A 16,738-nucleotide genomic window follows, 5' to 3' on the forward strand; every position below is an offset into this window, starting at 1 on the left:
CCTGTTGATCAAACCAAGGACGCATTTCTCAAGCTACACAGGGGTGACAGGCATTCTATAAAACCTAGTCAGAGGAGGGAGAGGAGAATACAAGTGGAATTGAGAGTGGGTGGTCTAGTACTGAAGGTAATGAAGTACTGTCCAGGGCACTTTCAAGACCTAAGTGCAGTTATGCTGCCTGAGTTTTCTCTGTTCCACTCAACCAGTAGCATTAAGCAATTTAAAATCCTACCCTATGTGCTGCTTCAGTGTAATTACTCATTAGTGCCAATCAAAAATCCATATGCTCCATTTTCCTTTTCAGAATCCTGCATTTCAAGCTCCTCATATCAAGGATAGGGTTGGAAAACTACCAGTAATTTACCAAAGTTATCAGAATTGTCTGTCATTTTGGTAATGAACATACTTTTTGGCAACCTATGGAAATGTTGGTAATTTAAACTTGAATAACTTTTTAAAAATCATATAAAAATAAAAATGTTCTAAATCTTGCGTCCATATTGTCCATGAGTTTCTAGTCTATATGTTTCAAGAGAATATAGCGTAATTAATGAAAAAAGCATCTAATCAACAATGACAACAGTTTGGCCTCAAAGGTTTTACCACGAAGACATATAGACATAAATAAATCAAAGTGTGTTAAAATATAAAGGATATCCAACGCTGAAACCCTCATATTGAACACAAACCGTATTCATTAAGTTGATGGGTTGGATTTAGGATACTATTTTACAGCATATTTATTTATCTTGTTTTATTGTTTTATACCTTTTACATGTTATTCACATGTTGTTTACATGTAATTACCTAAACTCCTTAAAAGTTTCCCAAAATTCTGTACTTTACTGGTATATTTCTAAAGTTACCAGTAACATTCCCTCCCTTTGCAACCCTAATTGAGGAGGAAAAAAGGAACATATGGACAATTTACTGTCAATGTCTTGGCTGGAAGGCCTAAGCTACGCCTCTCAGGTTTCTTTGCCTGACATCTGTGCGATGCTACACTGTTATTGGCCATTTTGTTGGTGGACTGTATGTGAGTGGGTCAATGTACAGCAACTGTAGTGTAGCAATGCAGGCTGGACATGGGCACTGTGTGCATTAACCACTCTCGGTGTAAAAGCCTTTCCTTGTACCTGGTCCAAAATAGCTTTTACTCACTCTCTCTCTTTACTCTGCGCTCACTCTCTAGCTCCCTTCCTCACGCGCTCCGACTATAGGACATTAAAATGAAGTGGATTGGCTGTTGTTTTAATGTTTGACAGGTATAGCCTCTCTTAGCCTACTCTTTCCTCTCTCGATCTTTCTCCCTCTCTTTCTCTGTTTCTCCCTTTCTCTCTCTCTTTCTTTCTCTCTCGCTCTCCCTTTCTCTATCTCTCTGCCCTCCATTTCAACAGCCGTGAATTCATCTGTGCTTCGGTAAAGTTTCAGAGGATGCATGGGATTGCTTTAATAACCCAGGAGAGATCAAGATATAATAATGGATTACAGCTGCATATTAATAGTTAATATACTGTATATTGCCATACCTTTCATTGCTTTTAATTATTGTTGCTTATGGTTATGTCTTGGATCGTGGCTATTCATTTAAGTTTCAAGACAATTAGCTAATGCTTCCCGAAGAATATGCAAAAGCTTTGGTAAAACTCTCATTTACATGAGAGCACTTAATTAGCAGGTGTGAGCCTGTGAGGCTTTCAAGGAGCAAGCATTTCATAATGTAATTGAATCTAATGGAATAGTAATTTGTAGAATAATGGTAAAAAGCTAGAGGGAGAAAGAGTGTGTGAGAGAGACAGAGTGGGGCTGTTCAGGGATGGTCTAACTACACATGGTTTCATGGATAAGGTGATGGTTGGTCTAGACCTGGGGCCAAACCTACAATATGCACCACAGTGACCAAGTCCATTTTGAATGAGTGATGTCCAAACCACTGTGGTTATGTTTGACATGACAGGAGGAAGATGGATTCATGGGAGTGAAGGCAGCCATTAATACATCTCTGACCATCGATCTTCATGATGCATGAACATAGTAATTTAATCTAATAGTATATTATTAAAAAATATGTAGGTTATTATAAAAAATACATGTAGGTTATTAATAACCTTTTCTTACCTAAAAGTGACCACCTATTTCTAATTGATAAGAACATGAGGAATAAACCTCTTCCACTTTTTTATAAATTGAAATTAATATACACTACTGAGATGAATAAAACGAGTTCAAACAGGTCAATGACAGACCCAGGAACAAAAGTGTGTTGTTAGGACGTCCCCAGAACGTTCTGAAATGGTCGCCAAAAGTTGTCAGGATGTTGTGTCATGAACCACTGTATTTCCCTCGTTCCAGGCGTGTCTCGTGGACGTCCCCGGGATGTTTTAGGACGTTCACAGGACCTTGTATCATGGTCCCCTGGAAGTCTTTCCTTCGTTTACTACAGTATGAAGGGACCAATCAGAGAGCACGGTTATGAAGATTTCATTATGAAGTGACCAAATGGGGACAAGGTCAATCTTTTCTTGTGACCAAGCCGGGACCTGTATTAAAAGTCCCCTTATGGTCCTGAGGTAAACGTCATGTTTTAAAGGCCCAGTGCATTGGGCCTTAAAAACATCATGTTTTATATACACTCAGTGGCCAGTTTATTAGGATTGCCATATAAAGCAGGCAGACAGGCATTGAGGCATTCAGTTACTATTCAATTGAACGATAGAATGGGTAAAACAAGTGACCTAAGAGACTTTGAGTGTGGCATGATCGTCGGTACCAGGCGTGCTGGTTCTAGTATCTCAGAAACGGCCGGGCTCCTGGGCTTTTCAGGCTCAACAAACAAAACACATCCAGTCATCAGCAGTCCTGTGGGCAAAAACAGCTAGTTGAGAGAGAATGGCAAGAAACCTTTCAAGTTAAAAGGCAGGTCACAAACATGCAAATAACGGCGCACTACAACAATGCGCACTACAACAGTGGTGTGGAGAACGTCATCCTGGAATGCACAACTCGTCCGCCCTTGTCACGGATGGGCTATAGTCCGGCACAGTGGACTCGTTATAATACCCATAAAACCCAGAGGTAAAACCCGGTAATGGTTGCAATCGTTTTTTCCCCATTCATTTTTACATCTGGAATTTTGGAACTACTTCATATAAGGTCTGTGTTTCATGTAAGCTTACCCTGGTGTGACATTTTGATAGCCATGTAATTCTCTCTCGGACAAGGTGAGTTTTCTCAATATACAGTGGGGCAAAAAATGTCAAGTTCTTTCAAAATCGAACCCAGAAGCAGACAAGGAGAGTAGGAAGAAGGTGAGTATTTATTTACAAGTGAATGTGAATGGGTAGATATATCCAGGTGGCGTAGCGGGCAGCGGTGGTGAGTTGATGGGAGTAAATAGGTGGATCCAATGGGGTAGCGGAATCCTCCGACGACCAGGCGGGAATGGGGTAAATGATCCGGGTGAGTAACTGAAGACAGAACAAACGGAGGTAAGTTTAAGGCAAGCAATACGTAAAAAAACAGCAAAACAAATTCTATCCAACTTGAGGCTGATACTATGGCACAACATACTGTTCATGGCTAACGATCCGGCAGGGAATGGATGTCAGGTCCGGGCTTATGAAGAGGAGAGATGATGATCAGGACCAGGTGTGCAGATAGCTGATGGGATACAGGTGCGGGTAATCAGAACTCCCAACTGGCTACATTACCCGGCAACCAGACAGGGTGCGTTCCAGGACGCCGGAAAAAACACTCCAGGACAGAACACAGGCAAAAACCAGACTCAGGAAACGGGATTCGTGACAAAAAAGTATTTAGTCAGCCACCAATTGTGCAAGTTCTCCCACTTAAAAAGATGAGAGAGGCCTGTAATTTTCATCATAGGTACACTTCAACTATGACAGACAAAATGAGAAAGGAAATCCAGAAAATCACATTGTAGGATTTTTAATGAATTTATTTGCAAATTATGGTGGAAAATAAGTATTTGGTCACCTACAAACAAGCAAGATTTCTGGCTCTCCCAGACCTGTAACTTCTTCTTTAAGAGGCTCCTCTGTCCTCCACTCGTTACCTGTATTAATGGCACCTGTTTGAACTTGTTATCAGTATAAAAGACACCTGTCCACAACCTCAAACAGTCACACTCCAAACTCCACTATGGCCAAGACGAAAGAGCTGTCAAAGGACACCAGAAACAAAATTGTAGACCTGCACCAGGCTGGGAAGACTGAATCTGCAATAGGTAAGCAGCTTGGTTTGAAGAAATCAACTGTGGGAGCAATTATTAGGAAATGGAAGACATACAAGACCACTGATAATCTCCCTCGATCTGGGGCTCCACGCAAGATCTCAAAATGATCACAAGAAGGGTGAGCAAAAATCCCAGAACCACATGGGGGGACCTAGTGAATGACCTGCAGAGAGCTGGGACCAAAGTAACAAAGCCTACCATCAGTAACACACTACGCCTCCAGGGACTCAAATCCTGCAGTGCCAGACATGTCCCCCTGCTTAAGCCAGTACATGTCCAGGCCCATCTGAAGTTTGCTAGAGAGTATTTGGATGATCCAGAAGAAGATTGGGAGAATGTCATATGGTCAGATGAAACCAAAATAGAACTTTTTGGTAAAAACTCAACTCGTCGTGTTTGGAGGACAAAGAATGCTGAGTTGCATCCAAAGAACACCATACCTACTGTGAAGCATGGGGGTGGAAACATCATGCTTTGGGGCTGTTTTTCTGCAAAGGGACCCGGACGACTGATCCGTGTAAAGGAAAGAATTAATGGGGCCATGTATCTTGAGATTTTGAGTGAGAACCTCTTCCATCAGCAAGGGCATTGAAGATGAAACGTGGCTGGGTCTTTCAGCATGACAATGATCCCAAACACACCACCCGGGCAACGAAGGAGTGGCTTCGTAAGAAGCATTTCAAGGGTCCTGGAGTGGCCTAGCCAGTCTCCAGATCTCAACCCCATAGAAAATCTTTGGAGGGAGTTGAAAGTCCATGTTGCCCAGCAACAGCCCCAAAACATCACTGCTCTAGAGGAGATCTGCATGGAGGAATGAGCCAAAATACCAGCAACAGTGTGTGAAAACCTTGTGAAGACTTACAGAAAACATTTGACCTCTGTCATTGCCAACAAAGGGTATATAACAAAGTATTGAGATAAACTTTTGTTATTGACCAAATACTTATTTTCCACCATAATTTGCAAATAAATTCATTAAAAATCCTACAATGTGATTTTCTGGATTTGTTTTTCTCATTTTGTCGGTCATAGTTGAAGTGTACCTATGATGAAAATTACAGGCCTCTCTCATCTTTTTAAGTGGGAGAACTTGCACAATTGGTGGCTGACTAAATACTTTTTTGCCCCACTGTATTCCCTTCAATTTACTCTCAAAAATTTGAAACAGAGAAGACCTCAGCAAGACTACAGATTCCTGAAGGAAGCTCCAAAGCTCCTGCACGTCATCTCTAGCCGACACTGTCAGCTACCGTTCAACAACAGAATCAGAGACCTTTTTTACCCAAAGACCTTATGTGCCCAATCCATGAACTGAAGTCCCCTTTTCTCTGTCTTAGCTAGCCACTGACTACACTTTCGCTAGCTAGTTAGCAGAGCAGTAGATCAAATAAATTCTACTTTGCCTAGATTATTGTTTGTACAGTATGTCGACTTCTATGTCTATTTCAGACCTTAGGGCATTTTTCAAGGATGAGCATAAGAGCATTAAAAGGGGAGAAGACCACTATAAGTCTGGCCATGTGGAGAAGTGCAGCTATTGTGAGAGACAACTTACCGGTTTGGTCAGGGCCAGCATGAGGGCTCAAGTTTATCCTGTGTCTGTGAGTTTAGCTATTAAGTTAAGTTTGAGCATCTTAGCAATCCAATGTGTTCTATACACCTGTCAACATTCTACAACGAAAGAGCCACCTAATCAGTGATAAAATCATTAACCAGGTTACCCCGGATACCAGACTTCGATGAGTGATAGCTCAGTTCTAGGATGTTGTCATTGATGAAAAAAAAGCTATTGATATTCAAAATGGACTTTGTCTAAACATCTAGCCTGTATTATAGTTTCATAACCAGAGGCAAATCTTCAAAGGCACAGTATTTACAGTTGAAGTCGGAAGTTTATGTACACTTAGGTTGAAGTCATTAAAACTAATTTTTCAACCACTCCACAAATGTCTTGTTAACAAACTATAGTTTTGGCAAGTCGGTTAGGACATCTACTTTGTGCATGACACAAGTCCTTTTCCAACAGTTGTTGACATACAGATTATATCACTTAAAATTCACTGTATCACAATTCCAGTAGGTCAGAAGTTTACATATATTAAGTTGACTGTGCCTTTAAACAGCTTGGAAAATTCAAGAAAAAGGATGTCATGGCTTTAGGAGCTTCTGATAGGCTAATTGACATCATTTGAGTCAATTGGAGGTGTACCTGTGGATGTATTACAAGGCCTACCTTAAAACTCAGTGCCTCTTTGCTTGACATCATGGGAAAATCAAAAGAAATCAGCCAAGACCTAAAAAAAAAATTGTAGGCCTCCACAAGTCTGGTTCATCCTTTGGAGAAATTTCCAAACGCTTGAAGGTACCACGTTCATCTGCACAACCAACAGCACGCAAGTATTAACACCATGGGACCACGCAGCTGTCATTGCCGCTCAGGAAGGAGACATGTTCTGTCTCCTAGAGATGAACGTACTTTGGTCCGAAAAGGGCAAATCAATCCCAGAACAACAGCAAAGGATCTTGTGAAGATGCTGGAGGAAACAAGTACAAAAGTACTCCTGCTTTGCTGCAGGAGGGACTGGTGCATTTCACAAAATAGATGGCATCATGAGGTAGGAAAATCATGTGGATATATTGAAGCATCATCTCATTACATCAGTCAGGAAGTTAAAGCTTGGTCGCAAATGGGTCTTCCAAATGGACAATGACACCAAGCATACTTCCAAAGTTGTGTCAAAATGGCTTAAGGACAACGTAGTCAAGGTATTGGAGTGGCCATCACAAAGCCCTGATCTCAAGCCTATAGAAAATCTGTGGGCAGAACTGAAAAAGCGTGTGCGAGCAAGGAGGCCTACCAACCTGACTGTTACACCAGCTCTGTCAGGAGGAATGGGCCAAAATTCACCCAACGTATTGTGGGAAGGTTGTGGAAGGCTACCCGAAACGTTTGACCCAAGTTAAACAATTTAAAGGCAATGCTACCAAATACTAATGTGTATGTAAACGTCTGACCCACTGGGAATGTGATGAAAGTAATAAAAGCTGAAATAAATCATTCTCTCTACTATTATTCTGACATTTCACATTCTTAAAATAAAGCGGTGATCCTAACTGACATAAGACAGGGCATTTTTACTGGGATTAAATGTCAGAAATTGTGAAAAACTGAGTTTAAATGCATTTGGCTAAGGTGTATGTAAACTTCTGACTTCAACTGTATTAATTCGAGGGGTACATGCATTCACACCGTCTTGATTTATAGGATCCCACTATATGATTGATATGTCAAGTGATAAAATCCCAAGTTATCAATTAAAAGTTTATGGAAAAAATGCACAAAATTACAGTTTATTAAAATTTCTAGAGCTGTAATGTCATCAATCAAATCAAACTTTATTTATATGGCACATTTCTTACATCTAGTGCATTTCAAGGTGTTCATAGTCATTGGATGGGGTGTTGTCTGTAAAGTGGGGCTCAGATAACGAAGAGGAGGACATCAAGGAATTCAAAATGGCTACAGGGATGGATATGCAGGAGTCAGGTCTTTAGGTCACAGGGTCTGGGATCCTGGGTGCCTCAGTGGATGGTCTGGTGGGCATCACAGCAGTAGTGGAGGTCAAGTGCATGGTGCAAGGTGCAAGGGACCTTCCAATTGAAGAGGCAGTGAAGTCAAGTAGGGAGGGTCTTACATCCTCCGTGAAGACCATCCTTACTTGCAACAGGTCCATAGTTCATACACACACACACTAGGCTCCCAGAATAGGTTATATTACATACAGGTTTTGCTCAAAGCAGCCAACTAAAGTAATGTAGTTAACATAAGTTTAATAAATAAGGCTGGTCTGTGTGCATTTTTAAACAGTCATTATCCTAGCCTATGCTGGTTTTCTTTTTACTTGTAAGGACGGTAATGGGCATTGAACAACTACAGCTGGTGGGTATCTAGCTAATTTCCATAAGAACCTAGCTAACTACAGATCTTTGTCCTAACCAAAATTGATTGTTAGCAGCTAGCAAACAAGGCTTACCTTATCACATGGCTCCAGCGACACCTCTCGCTCACAGAGCTTGGAAAACGGTAAAATGCACATGTGCTTATCGGAGTAGTGGTTACAATCCGGTACATAGCACAGAACCATCCTTGCTTCCGATCGACAGAGAGACCCTAAGGTTAGCTAGTTCGCTACAAAGGCCAGAGAGTAATTAAAAGGTCATTTGAAAATGCTAAACAAGAATACAAATCAAATCAAATCAAATCACATTTATTTATATAGCCCTTCGTACATCAGCTGATATCTCAAAGTGCTGTACAGAAACCCAGCCTAAAACCCCAAACAGCACACGAGAAACACTATTAATTATTTACACAAGAAACTAAAAAGGCTATAATATCTACTTACTAGGATACTTGCTACTTGTCGAAGAGTTTGCATTGAGAGATGATGTCAAAGCTTGCGTCAAGATGTGTAGTTCTGTATGCTAGCCACATTGGAGGCTAATTAGCATTTCAATTTGTGGGGTAATTACAGGCAAATATATTGATAAACGTTACCTGGTCCGAAAGAGATTTGCATGGATATCAAAACGTCATGCCAGGGTAAACACGAAACACTGACCTTATATGAAGTAGTTCTAAAATCACCAACGAAAAAATGATTGGAACCACTTCTGGGTTTTACCGCTAGGCTTTATGGGTATTATGACTCATACTGTGGTACTCAATTGCAGCAGATGACCACACAGGGTCCCAATCCTATCAGCTAAAAACATGTTGCATCATGCTGATGGCAGAGTCAGGATTTGGTGTAAGCAGCATAAGTTCATGGCCCCATCATACCTGGTGTCAATGGTACAGGCTGATGGTGGTGGTGTAGTGGTGTGGGGATTGTTTTCCTGGCACACATTATGTCCCTTGATTCCAATTGAGCAATGTTTCCTTGCCCCAAAGATTTTAGGCTGTTCTGAAGGCCAAGGTAGGCCTGACCTAGTACTAGGTGGGTGTAACCTAATAAACGGGGCCAGTGAGCGTATATTTCCACACTATGAGGTTGGAATAATACTGTGAAAATTATGATAATACCCTTTAAGTCTAAGAGCTGTTTGAAAAGACCGCCCTTACATTTCTGCCTGTTTTGGTGGGATGGAGTTTTGGCTTTCCATGGTGACATCACCATGTGGTAAATTAGTTAATATATCAATGAGAAAGAGAATTCCAAACCTCTCTGCCAATAACAGCTAGTTTTCAGTTTCCCCCTTCCCACTCAGACCGCTCCCAGACTGTCCTAGCAAAATTATTGATTGAGAAATTGTCCTTTGCTAAGAAGCAATTTTTGCTTCTTTTTGACCATTTTAATTGAAAACAGTCACAAAAGGTATTTAATTGTTACCCAGAAATGATTTGATATTGAGATTAAAACGGCTGCATTGGAGCTTTAATGTTCCTAGAACGTTTTCAGAACTTCAGTTAGATAACATCACACTGAAACCTCAAAGGGATCCAACGGGAATGTTACCTAACATCCTTAGGACGTCCTCTGTGATGCTTTGAGGTCCTTGATGAGGTTTCAGCATGGTGAATATTGGCGATTTGTCCTTAATTTGATAACCCGTTGTTCTGATTGGCTGTTTTATTCAGTATACCCTGCACTGCCCTTGATTATTGGAGACTTCCTATCCCTAACTCCATCATAGATTTGGAACATTAGCTCAAACAGAAATAAGAAACTATATGTATTCTCTATATTTTCTTATGTTCAGAGAATATGGAATATGATGCATAAGCATTCCTTTGCATAAGCATTCCTCATTTCAATGCAAACAGACATGTACGCTGCCACACAAACTGCCACTTAAAAGAAAATAAACCAAACCACTGTTGAAAAACATTAACTCATTCAATTAAGTTTCGCTTGAAGTCTTCTTCACTTTGGTATCAATCCATGCATTAATAATGGTTGGTACAAAGCATTCTGTATGCTCAATGTCATATTTCACACATCAAACACTATGCTACACATTTATCTACTCCACTAGAACACTTCCGTGGTGAAGAAGCTTCTTGCCTTCCCATCTTACTAGCTGAGCTCAGTAAAAGTATGGAGAGTAGGGAGGAAGTACTGAGCCATCACTATCTCCTGACTACTGCAGCAGAAATGGCAATTCAGCTTATAGCTGGTAATTGTGGTCAGGACACTATGACCTTATTCATGTGTATGGTGACTAAGAGGGATGGGGGTGGGGCATACTATTTGTCCCTGGGGTAAGAATTGGCTCCGTCTCATAGACGCCAAGAGATGGAGGGCCACAAGTAATGCTAATTCTACATGATGTCTCTGCGCGATTGCAGTGAGCTATTTTAGCCTTCCTTGAGTAACATTCTGACGAGAAATATTTGAGCCATGATGTCATCTTTACAAATGATATTCCGACATGAGGTTTACAGCTAATCATGCTAACCCTGTCTTATGACCATGTCACAAGGTAGAAAAGTGACAGGTTCTGGGTCTGGGTTGAGCAGGCAGTGTGAAAGCAGAAGCAAACAACAAAAGGAACGGTTAAACCCATTTATTTTAAGGATTGGTGTTTGCCACGGTTTAAGCACACAGTTTTTTCAATTCAATTCGATTTCTTCGCCTCCATATTTCATTTACATAAACATCCTTTTCTCTTACGTTTAGCTTAAAATCCATGTTAGTTAAAACCATCATACAACTTACAAACCAAACGAAAAGGGACACAAGCAGCAACACAAGCCAGCAGGCAGGAGTCCATTATCACTTAGTCATACAGCACACAGTACATTTGCCATGTGCTCTAATGAAACATTTCAGCCTTAAGCTCTGTTGCAACATGGATCCACCATGCCTCTGGACTGCATCACTTTCTGTGGGAGTCCGCCTGGAACACAAAAACAAGGGGCTTTTAATATACAATTAAAAATCACATTATACATTAATCGTCCAATAGGAATGCTTGATTAGTAATGTAACAATTACCCCTTCGTAAATGAATGAAATAATTACATGAAATAATAACCCTGTCAAAAAGTGATTGACCGCCTCATAGCCTGTTGTGTTGACTAGGGTTTCCTAGTATTGTATCTTCCCCGATTTGTCCACAATCACCACTAAATCCCTTATTAGCTCTGATCTCACAAACCTACAAGGGAAGTAACCTCATTCATAAACCCATGCAGATAGATGGATTTACCATTTGCAACCATCTTCACTGCATGAGACTGGTTGGTACCCAAGAGTCCTGACTTCTTAGTTGTCTCACACCTGCAACCACTGGTGGGACAGGAGACATCTCACTCAGAGGCAGACGATCATATCACCATCATCCCATCTCATCTCTTTGTCTGGTGACAGTGGCTCTCCCACACAGTCAACTAATGGCCTGCCTTGCCCCTCCCTCCGAGAGAGAGAAAGAGAGAGAATGAGAGAGAGACAGAGAGAGAGGGAGAAGGGGGTGAGGGTGGGGAGGCTGAGTCTACCAGCATCCCCAGGGTCCCTTGCCTGCCTTGCTCCTGCTGCTAGCTGCTCCTGTGGCTCAGTACCAGAGTCTCCTGGCTGGGATCACAACCCTGCGAGTCAGCCCAGAGAAGATCTGCTGTGTGTGGAACCTCCCAGTCTATTCTCCTGTTTAGTCCTACTCTGTCTCAGTCTGCACTGACAACTCTCGGAGCTGCTCTTCCACCATCTCCATCATCATGGCTGTGGGTTCTGCTCCATGGGCAGCCCCACTGGCCCTGGTACTACTGGCAATCACTCTGGCGGTGCCAGCCCTGGGAGGGTGCCCATCCGCCTGCCGGTGCTCCTTCGCCATGCTACAGTGCCTGGAGCCCAATGGCATTGCCACTATACCCATGTTGGCACTACAGGAGAGCGAGAACGTCACGGAAATGTGAGTGCAGTTGGTTGCATGGATGGTTGGTTGGTTGGTTGATTGGTTCTGCTGGGTTTGTTGTGTGTGTTTGTCAAGTGCTCATGTTTTGCTTATCTATCTGTTGGCTCCGTCTTGGATGGGATGTCTGGTAGTGTGAATAATGAGTTGGGTTGGCATAATGGTTAATCCATTGCTTTGCTGATCTGATGTTGGTTGCGTGACCGGCTTGAGCTGCTTGAAGCAATGCTGGGCATGGAACAACAAATACATGTCTTAATAGGAGATGGTGTATATAGTCCAGTATAGAGTTTAATCAAGGTGATTGGTTTCCATTCATTTTCAAGGAGAGGGGAGTTACTTGACCCTATGGATGGAGTACATTTTGTAAAGCCACCGGCCTTCAGTGTGTGTTAGTATGGTGATGAGCTGGTTAGATAACGGACTTCATTTGAAATGGTGTTCTTGCTTTGATGATTGCTTCTGCAAATTAGATTGGTAAAAGACACTCTGTGCAGGCACTTCCTGTGAAGTTTCACAGGACTGTTATTACAATTATTAAAGATGAAAAGTCCATGAGATTCAAAGAGTATGTATCAAAGTATTCAGAGATGATCCGTCTCACATCTTATCAGACACCTCTACTCCTAGTCCTCTTTCCATGATTTGCACAACTGGAGTTTCTCAATTTCTGTTTCCAGTGAACAAATTCCACTCCATGAACTCATCAAATTGAACTCCCCCGTTTTGAGTTGGGGTTACAGAGGCTGTTTGATCTTGTGTCTGGTGGTTTCACACGGGCTGTACTGGGGCGCGATGCGCTGTAAGAGAACACTGTCGATAAGAGCAGAGTTGGTGGTAGTGGAGTGATCAGGTCTGTGGGATTGTGCTGATATTGACACTGCTTCACTGATACTCTGCCTTGGTGACTGCAAACAGTCTCTTCCCCATCATGTATCATAGAGGAACTATAGCAGCAAGGTATTCAGATACATACATCCTTGCCTGGTGAGGGTCATCCTCACAAACCCATTGAGAACATGTGGTTGTGCAGGAGGCTTGTGGTTCCCTGAAGGACTATTAACCAACAGATTATACATACTTAAGTAAAACTGCATAGAAGAGACACATATAATATTTTAAAGGGTACACAGTACACTCCACATAAAGAGGCGCTACGGGATCCAGATTCATATGGCATGAATTGGATTTGTTACATGTCACACAAATTGCACCATTCAGATGATATCCCACAAAATGGATGACATAGGACACAATTGGATGATGTAGTACACACAAAAACAGGGACCACTTTTAGCTCATGAGCACCACTTTCAAAACTGGCTGAAACTATACAAAAGTTGGAAAATTGATCTTTAAGCAATTATCTGTTACTTTACAGTACACAGCTCTATCCACTCTTTTCAGAGAATTGGAAAATGGCTGTTATACTTAGGCTATACAGTACTGAAAATGTAACACAGAACTAAATGCTGTTTGCTGCAATCTCATGCTGTTCTGTCTTTGTTCCTCTCTACTGCTCTCAACAATTAACACTCCATCTAGCTCGTTAAGGGAGAGACTGCATCTGCAGCATGTCCAGCTAGTACTGAACTTTCTCCCTCTATGCCTCTACTCCTCTCTCTCTATATATATATATATACAGTGCCTTGCGAAAGTATTTGGCCCCCTTGAACTTTGCGACCTTTTACCACATTTCAGGCTTCAAATATAAAGATGTAAAACTGTATTTTTTTGTGAAGAATCAACAACAAGTGGGACACAAACATGAAGTGGAATGACATTTATTGGATATTTCAAACTTTTTTAACAAATCAAAAACTGAAAAATTGGGCGTGCAAAATTATTCAGCCCCTTTACTTTCAGTGCAGCAAACTCTCTCCAGAAGTTCAGTGAGGATCTCTGAATGATCCAATGTTGACCTAAATGACTAATGATGATAAATACAATCCACCTGTGTGTAATCAAGTCTCCGTATAAATGCACCTGCACTGTGATAGTCTCAGAGGTCCGTTAAAAGCGCAGAGAGCGTCATGAAGAACAAGGAACACACCAGGCAGGTGAGATACTGTTGTGAAGAAGTTTAAAGCCGGATTTGGATATAAAAAGATTTCCCAAGCTTTAAACATCCCAAGGAGCACTGTGCAAGTGATAATATTGAAATGGAAGGAGTATCAGACCACTGCAAATCTACCAAGACCTGGCCGTCCCTCTAAACTTTCAGCTCATACAAGGAGAAGACTGATCAGAGATGCAGCCAAGAGGCCCATGATCACTCTGGATGAACTGCAGAGATCTACAGCTGAGGTGGGAGACTCTGTCCATAGGACAACAATCAGTCGTATATTGCACAAATCTGGCCTTTATGGAAGAGTGGCAAGAAGAAAGCCATTTCTTAAAGATATCCATAAAAAGTGTCGTTTAAAGTTTGCCACAAGCCACCTGGGAGACACACCAAACATGTGGAAGAAGGTGCTCTGGTCAGATGAAACCAAAATGGAACTTTTTGGCAACAATGCACAACGTTATGTTTGGCGTAAAAGCAACACAGCTCATCACCCTGAACACACCATCCCCACTGTCAAACATGGTGGTGGCAGCATCATGGTTTGGGCCTGCTTTTCTTCAGCAGGGACAGGGAAGATGGTTAAAATTGATGGGAAGATGGATGGAGCCAAATACAGAACCATTCTGGAAGAAAACCTGATGGAGTCTGCAAAAGACCTGAGACTTGGTACGGAGATTTGTCTTGGAATGGTTCAAAAATAAACATATCCAGGTGTTAGAATGGCCAAGTCAAAGTCCAGACCTGAATCCAATAGAGAATCTGTGGAAAGAACTGAAAACTGCTGTTCACAAATGCTCTCCATCCAACCTCACTGAGCTCGAGCTGTTTTGCAAGGAGGAATGGGAAAACATTTCAGTCTCTCGATGTGCAAAACTGATAGAGACATACCCCAAGCGACTTACAGCTGTAATCGCAGCAAAAGGTGGCGCTACAAAGTATTAACTTAAGGGGGCTGAATAATTTTGCACGCCCAATTTTTCAGTTTTTGATTTGTTAAAAAAGTTTGAAATATCCAATAAATGTCGTTCCACTTCATGATTGTGTCCCACTTATTGTTGATTCTTCACAAAAAAATACAGTTTTATATCTTTATGTCTGAAGCCTGAAATGTGGCAAAAGGTCGCAAAGATCAAGGGGGCCGAATACTTTCGCAAGGCACTGTATATATCAGTACCTGTGGCTTAACTTGTGACTTAGAACTCCAGCAGAGTTCTAAGCAATTCAATCAATAACCAAGAGCTGCTCTTTCGGCATGTGTTTCAGGGGAACAAACAAGAAACCATTAACTGTGGAACAGGGGCCCAAATTCATCATGCACTAAGTTATAAATTACATTTTGCCAATTGTCAGCGGATGCCCGTCTGAGAACGCTAGATGAAATATGACCCACTTGGCTCAATCCAATAAGCATAGGGGCGATTGGTGATTCTCATTCCACCTGTCCTGCAATTACATTACTGCTCCGTGGGTGAAATAAATATCTGTGTTGCGTAGTGACAGACTGAATCAGTAGTGCCTCACTGTTAAAGAAGGAAATATTTGGTGATGGAGATGTTTGGGGCACTGCCCAGCGGGCAAAACTGGCTGCAATGATGTCTGGCTGATGTCTTTAGTGATGTCATGGTCAGGTTGTATACTGACTGTAAAAGGACATTTTTAGTGATCAGAAAGAGAGGTCTTCACCTGGTTGTAATCTGGTTATCGGTTGTCATGTCAACCAGATACCAATGACAATATATGACAAATTTCCCAGGTGTTGAAAAAGGGTTGGGTACTGTTTTTTAAGCTATCATATTTGGCTATACTGTATGTGAAAAAGCTTGGATTTTTTCTTGATAAAATTGTTGAAGTAGAGGAAAATGTTTCCCCCTTGTTCCTTTTATGCTGCTTTACCTTTGGTTATTGATACAGTAATATCATAAATATCATATATAACAGTCCATATAAAATGTACAATTTCTGGCCACATCGTGTACAAATGTAGGATCTTAACCTGTTGCAGGATAACCTTTCTGCAATGCAGGAGGTCTAAAAAGGCTTCCGACGTTTGTAATCACATTTAGACATTTCAGACTTGATTTTCCCTTATGGAAAATGTATCAACCCCCACAAAAATGTCCAATAATTATAATCTGCATAATAATTCACATTTCCTTTTGCTGCAAGAGGATTTTCCTGCTGTAACAAACTGGCTCAAATTATGATCCTACATCTGTACAGTACACTCTTAGAAAAATAGGATTCCAAAGGGATTCTTCGGCTGTCCCATAGGAGAACCCTTTTGGTTTTCATGTAGAACCCTCTGTGTAGTGGTTCTACACGGAACCGCAAAAAGGGTCTTACCTGGAACCAGAAAGGGTTCTTCAAAGGGTTATACTGTATACTATGGGGACAGACAAATAACCCTTTTATGTTCTAGATAGCACATTTTTGTTCTAAGATGGAATATACAAAGAGGTTCAAGATACTGTAGTTCAAGAGTAGGGCAAAGTGACCTTGTGTTA

The 16,738-nt window shown here is 41.4% G+C and overlaps 1 protein-coding gene and 1 long non-coding RNA gene across 3 annotated transcripts in view; one reads left to right on the top strand and one right to left on the bottom strand.

Annotated features, from left to right (window-relative positions):
• Window positions 1–7,632: 7,632 nt before the first annotated feature.
• LOC118944507 lies at window positions 7,633–8,896 on the bottom strand. Its single transcript, XR_005039843.1, has 3 exons — window positions 8,662–8,896; window positions 8,290–8,444; window positions 7,633–7,906 (listed from the first exon to the last, which is right to left on the bottom strand). It is a non-coding gene; the product is annotated as an uncharacterized LOC118944507 (long non-coding RNA).
• A 2,813-nt stretch (window positions 8,897–11,709) lies between these two features.
• Window positions 11,710–16,738, top strand: part of LOC110503966 (high affinity nerve growth factor receptor) — a 28,658-nt gene continuing 23,629 nt past the window's right edge. The window contains exon 1 of one of the 2 annotated variants that reach the window (XM_036973022.1): window positions 11,710–12,166. In XM_036973022.1, coding sequence (XP_036828917.1) covers window positions 11,973–12,166 — 194 coding nt within the window. In that variant the 5' untranslated portion in view covers window positions 11,710–11,972. The remainder of the gene's footprint in view (window positions 12,167–16,738) is intronic. The other variant, XM_036973032.1, reaches the window with a different exon arrangement.

This window comes from Oncorhynchus mykiss, chromosome 3 (assembly GCF_013265735.2).
Source record: "Oncorhynchus mykiss isolate Arlee chromosome 3, USDA_OmykA_1.1, whole genome shotgun sequence".
Taxonomy (NCBI): domain Eukaryota; kingdom Metazoa; phylum Chordata; class Actinopteri; order Salmoniformes; family Salmonidae; genus Oncorhynchus; species Oncorhynchus mykiss.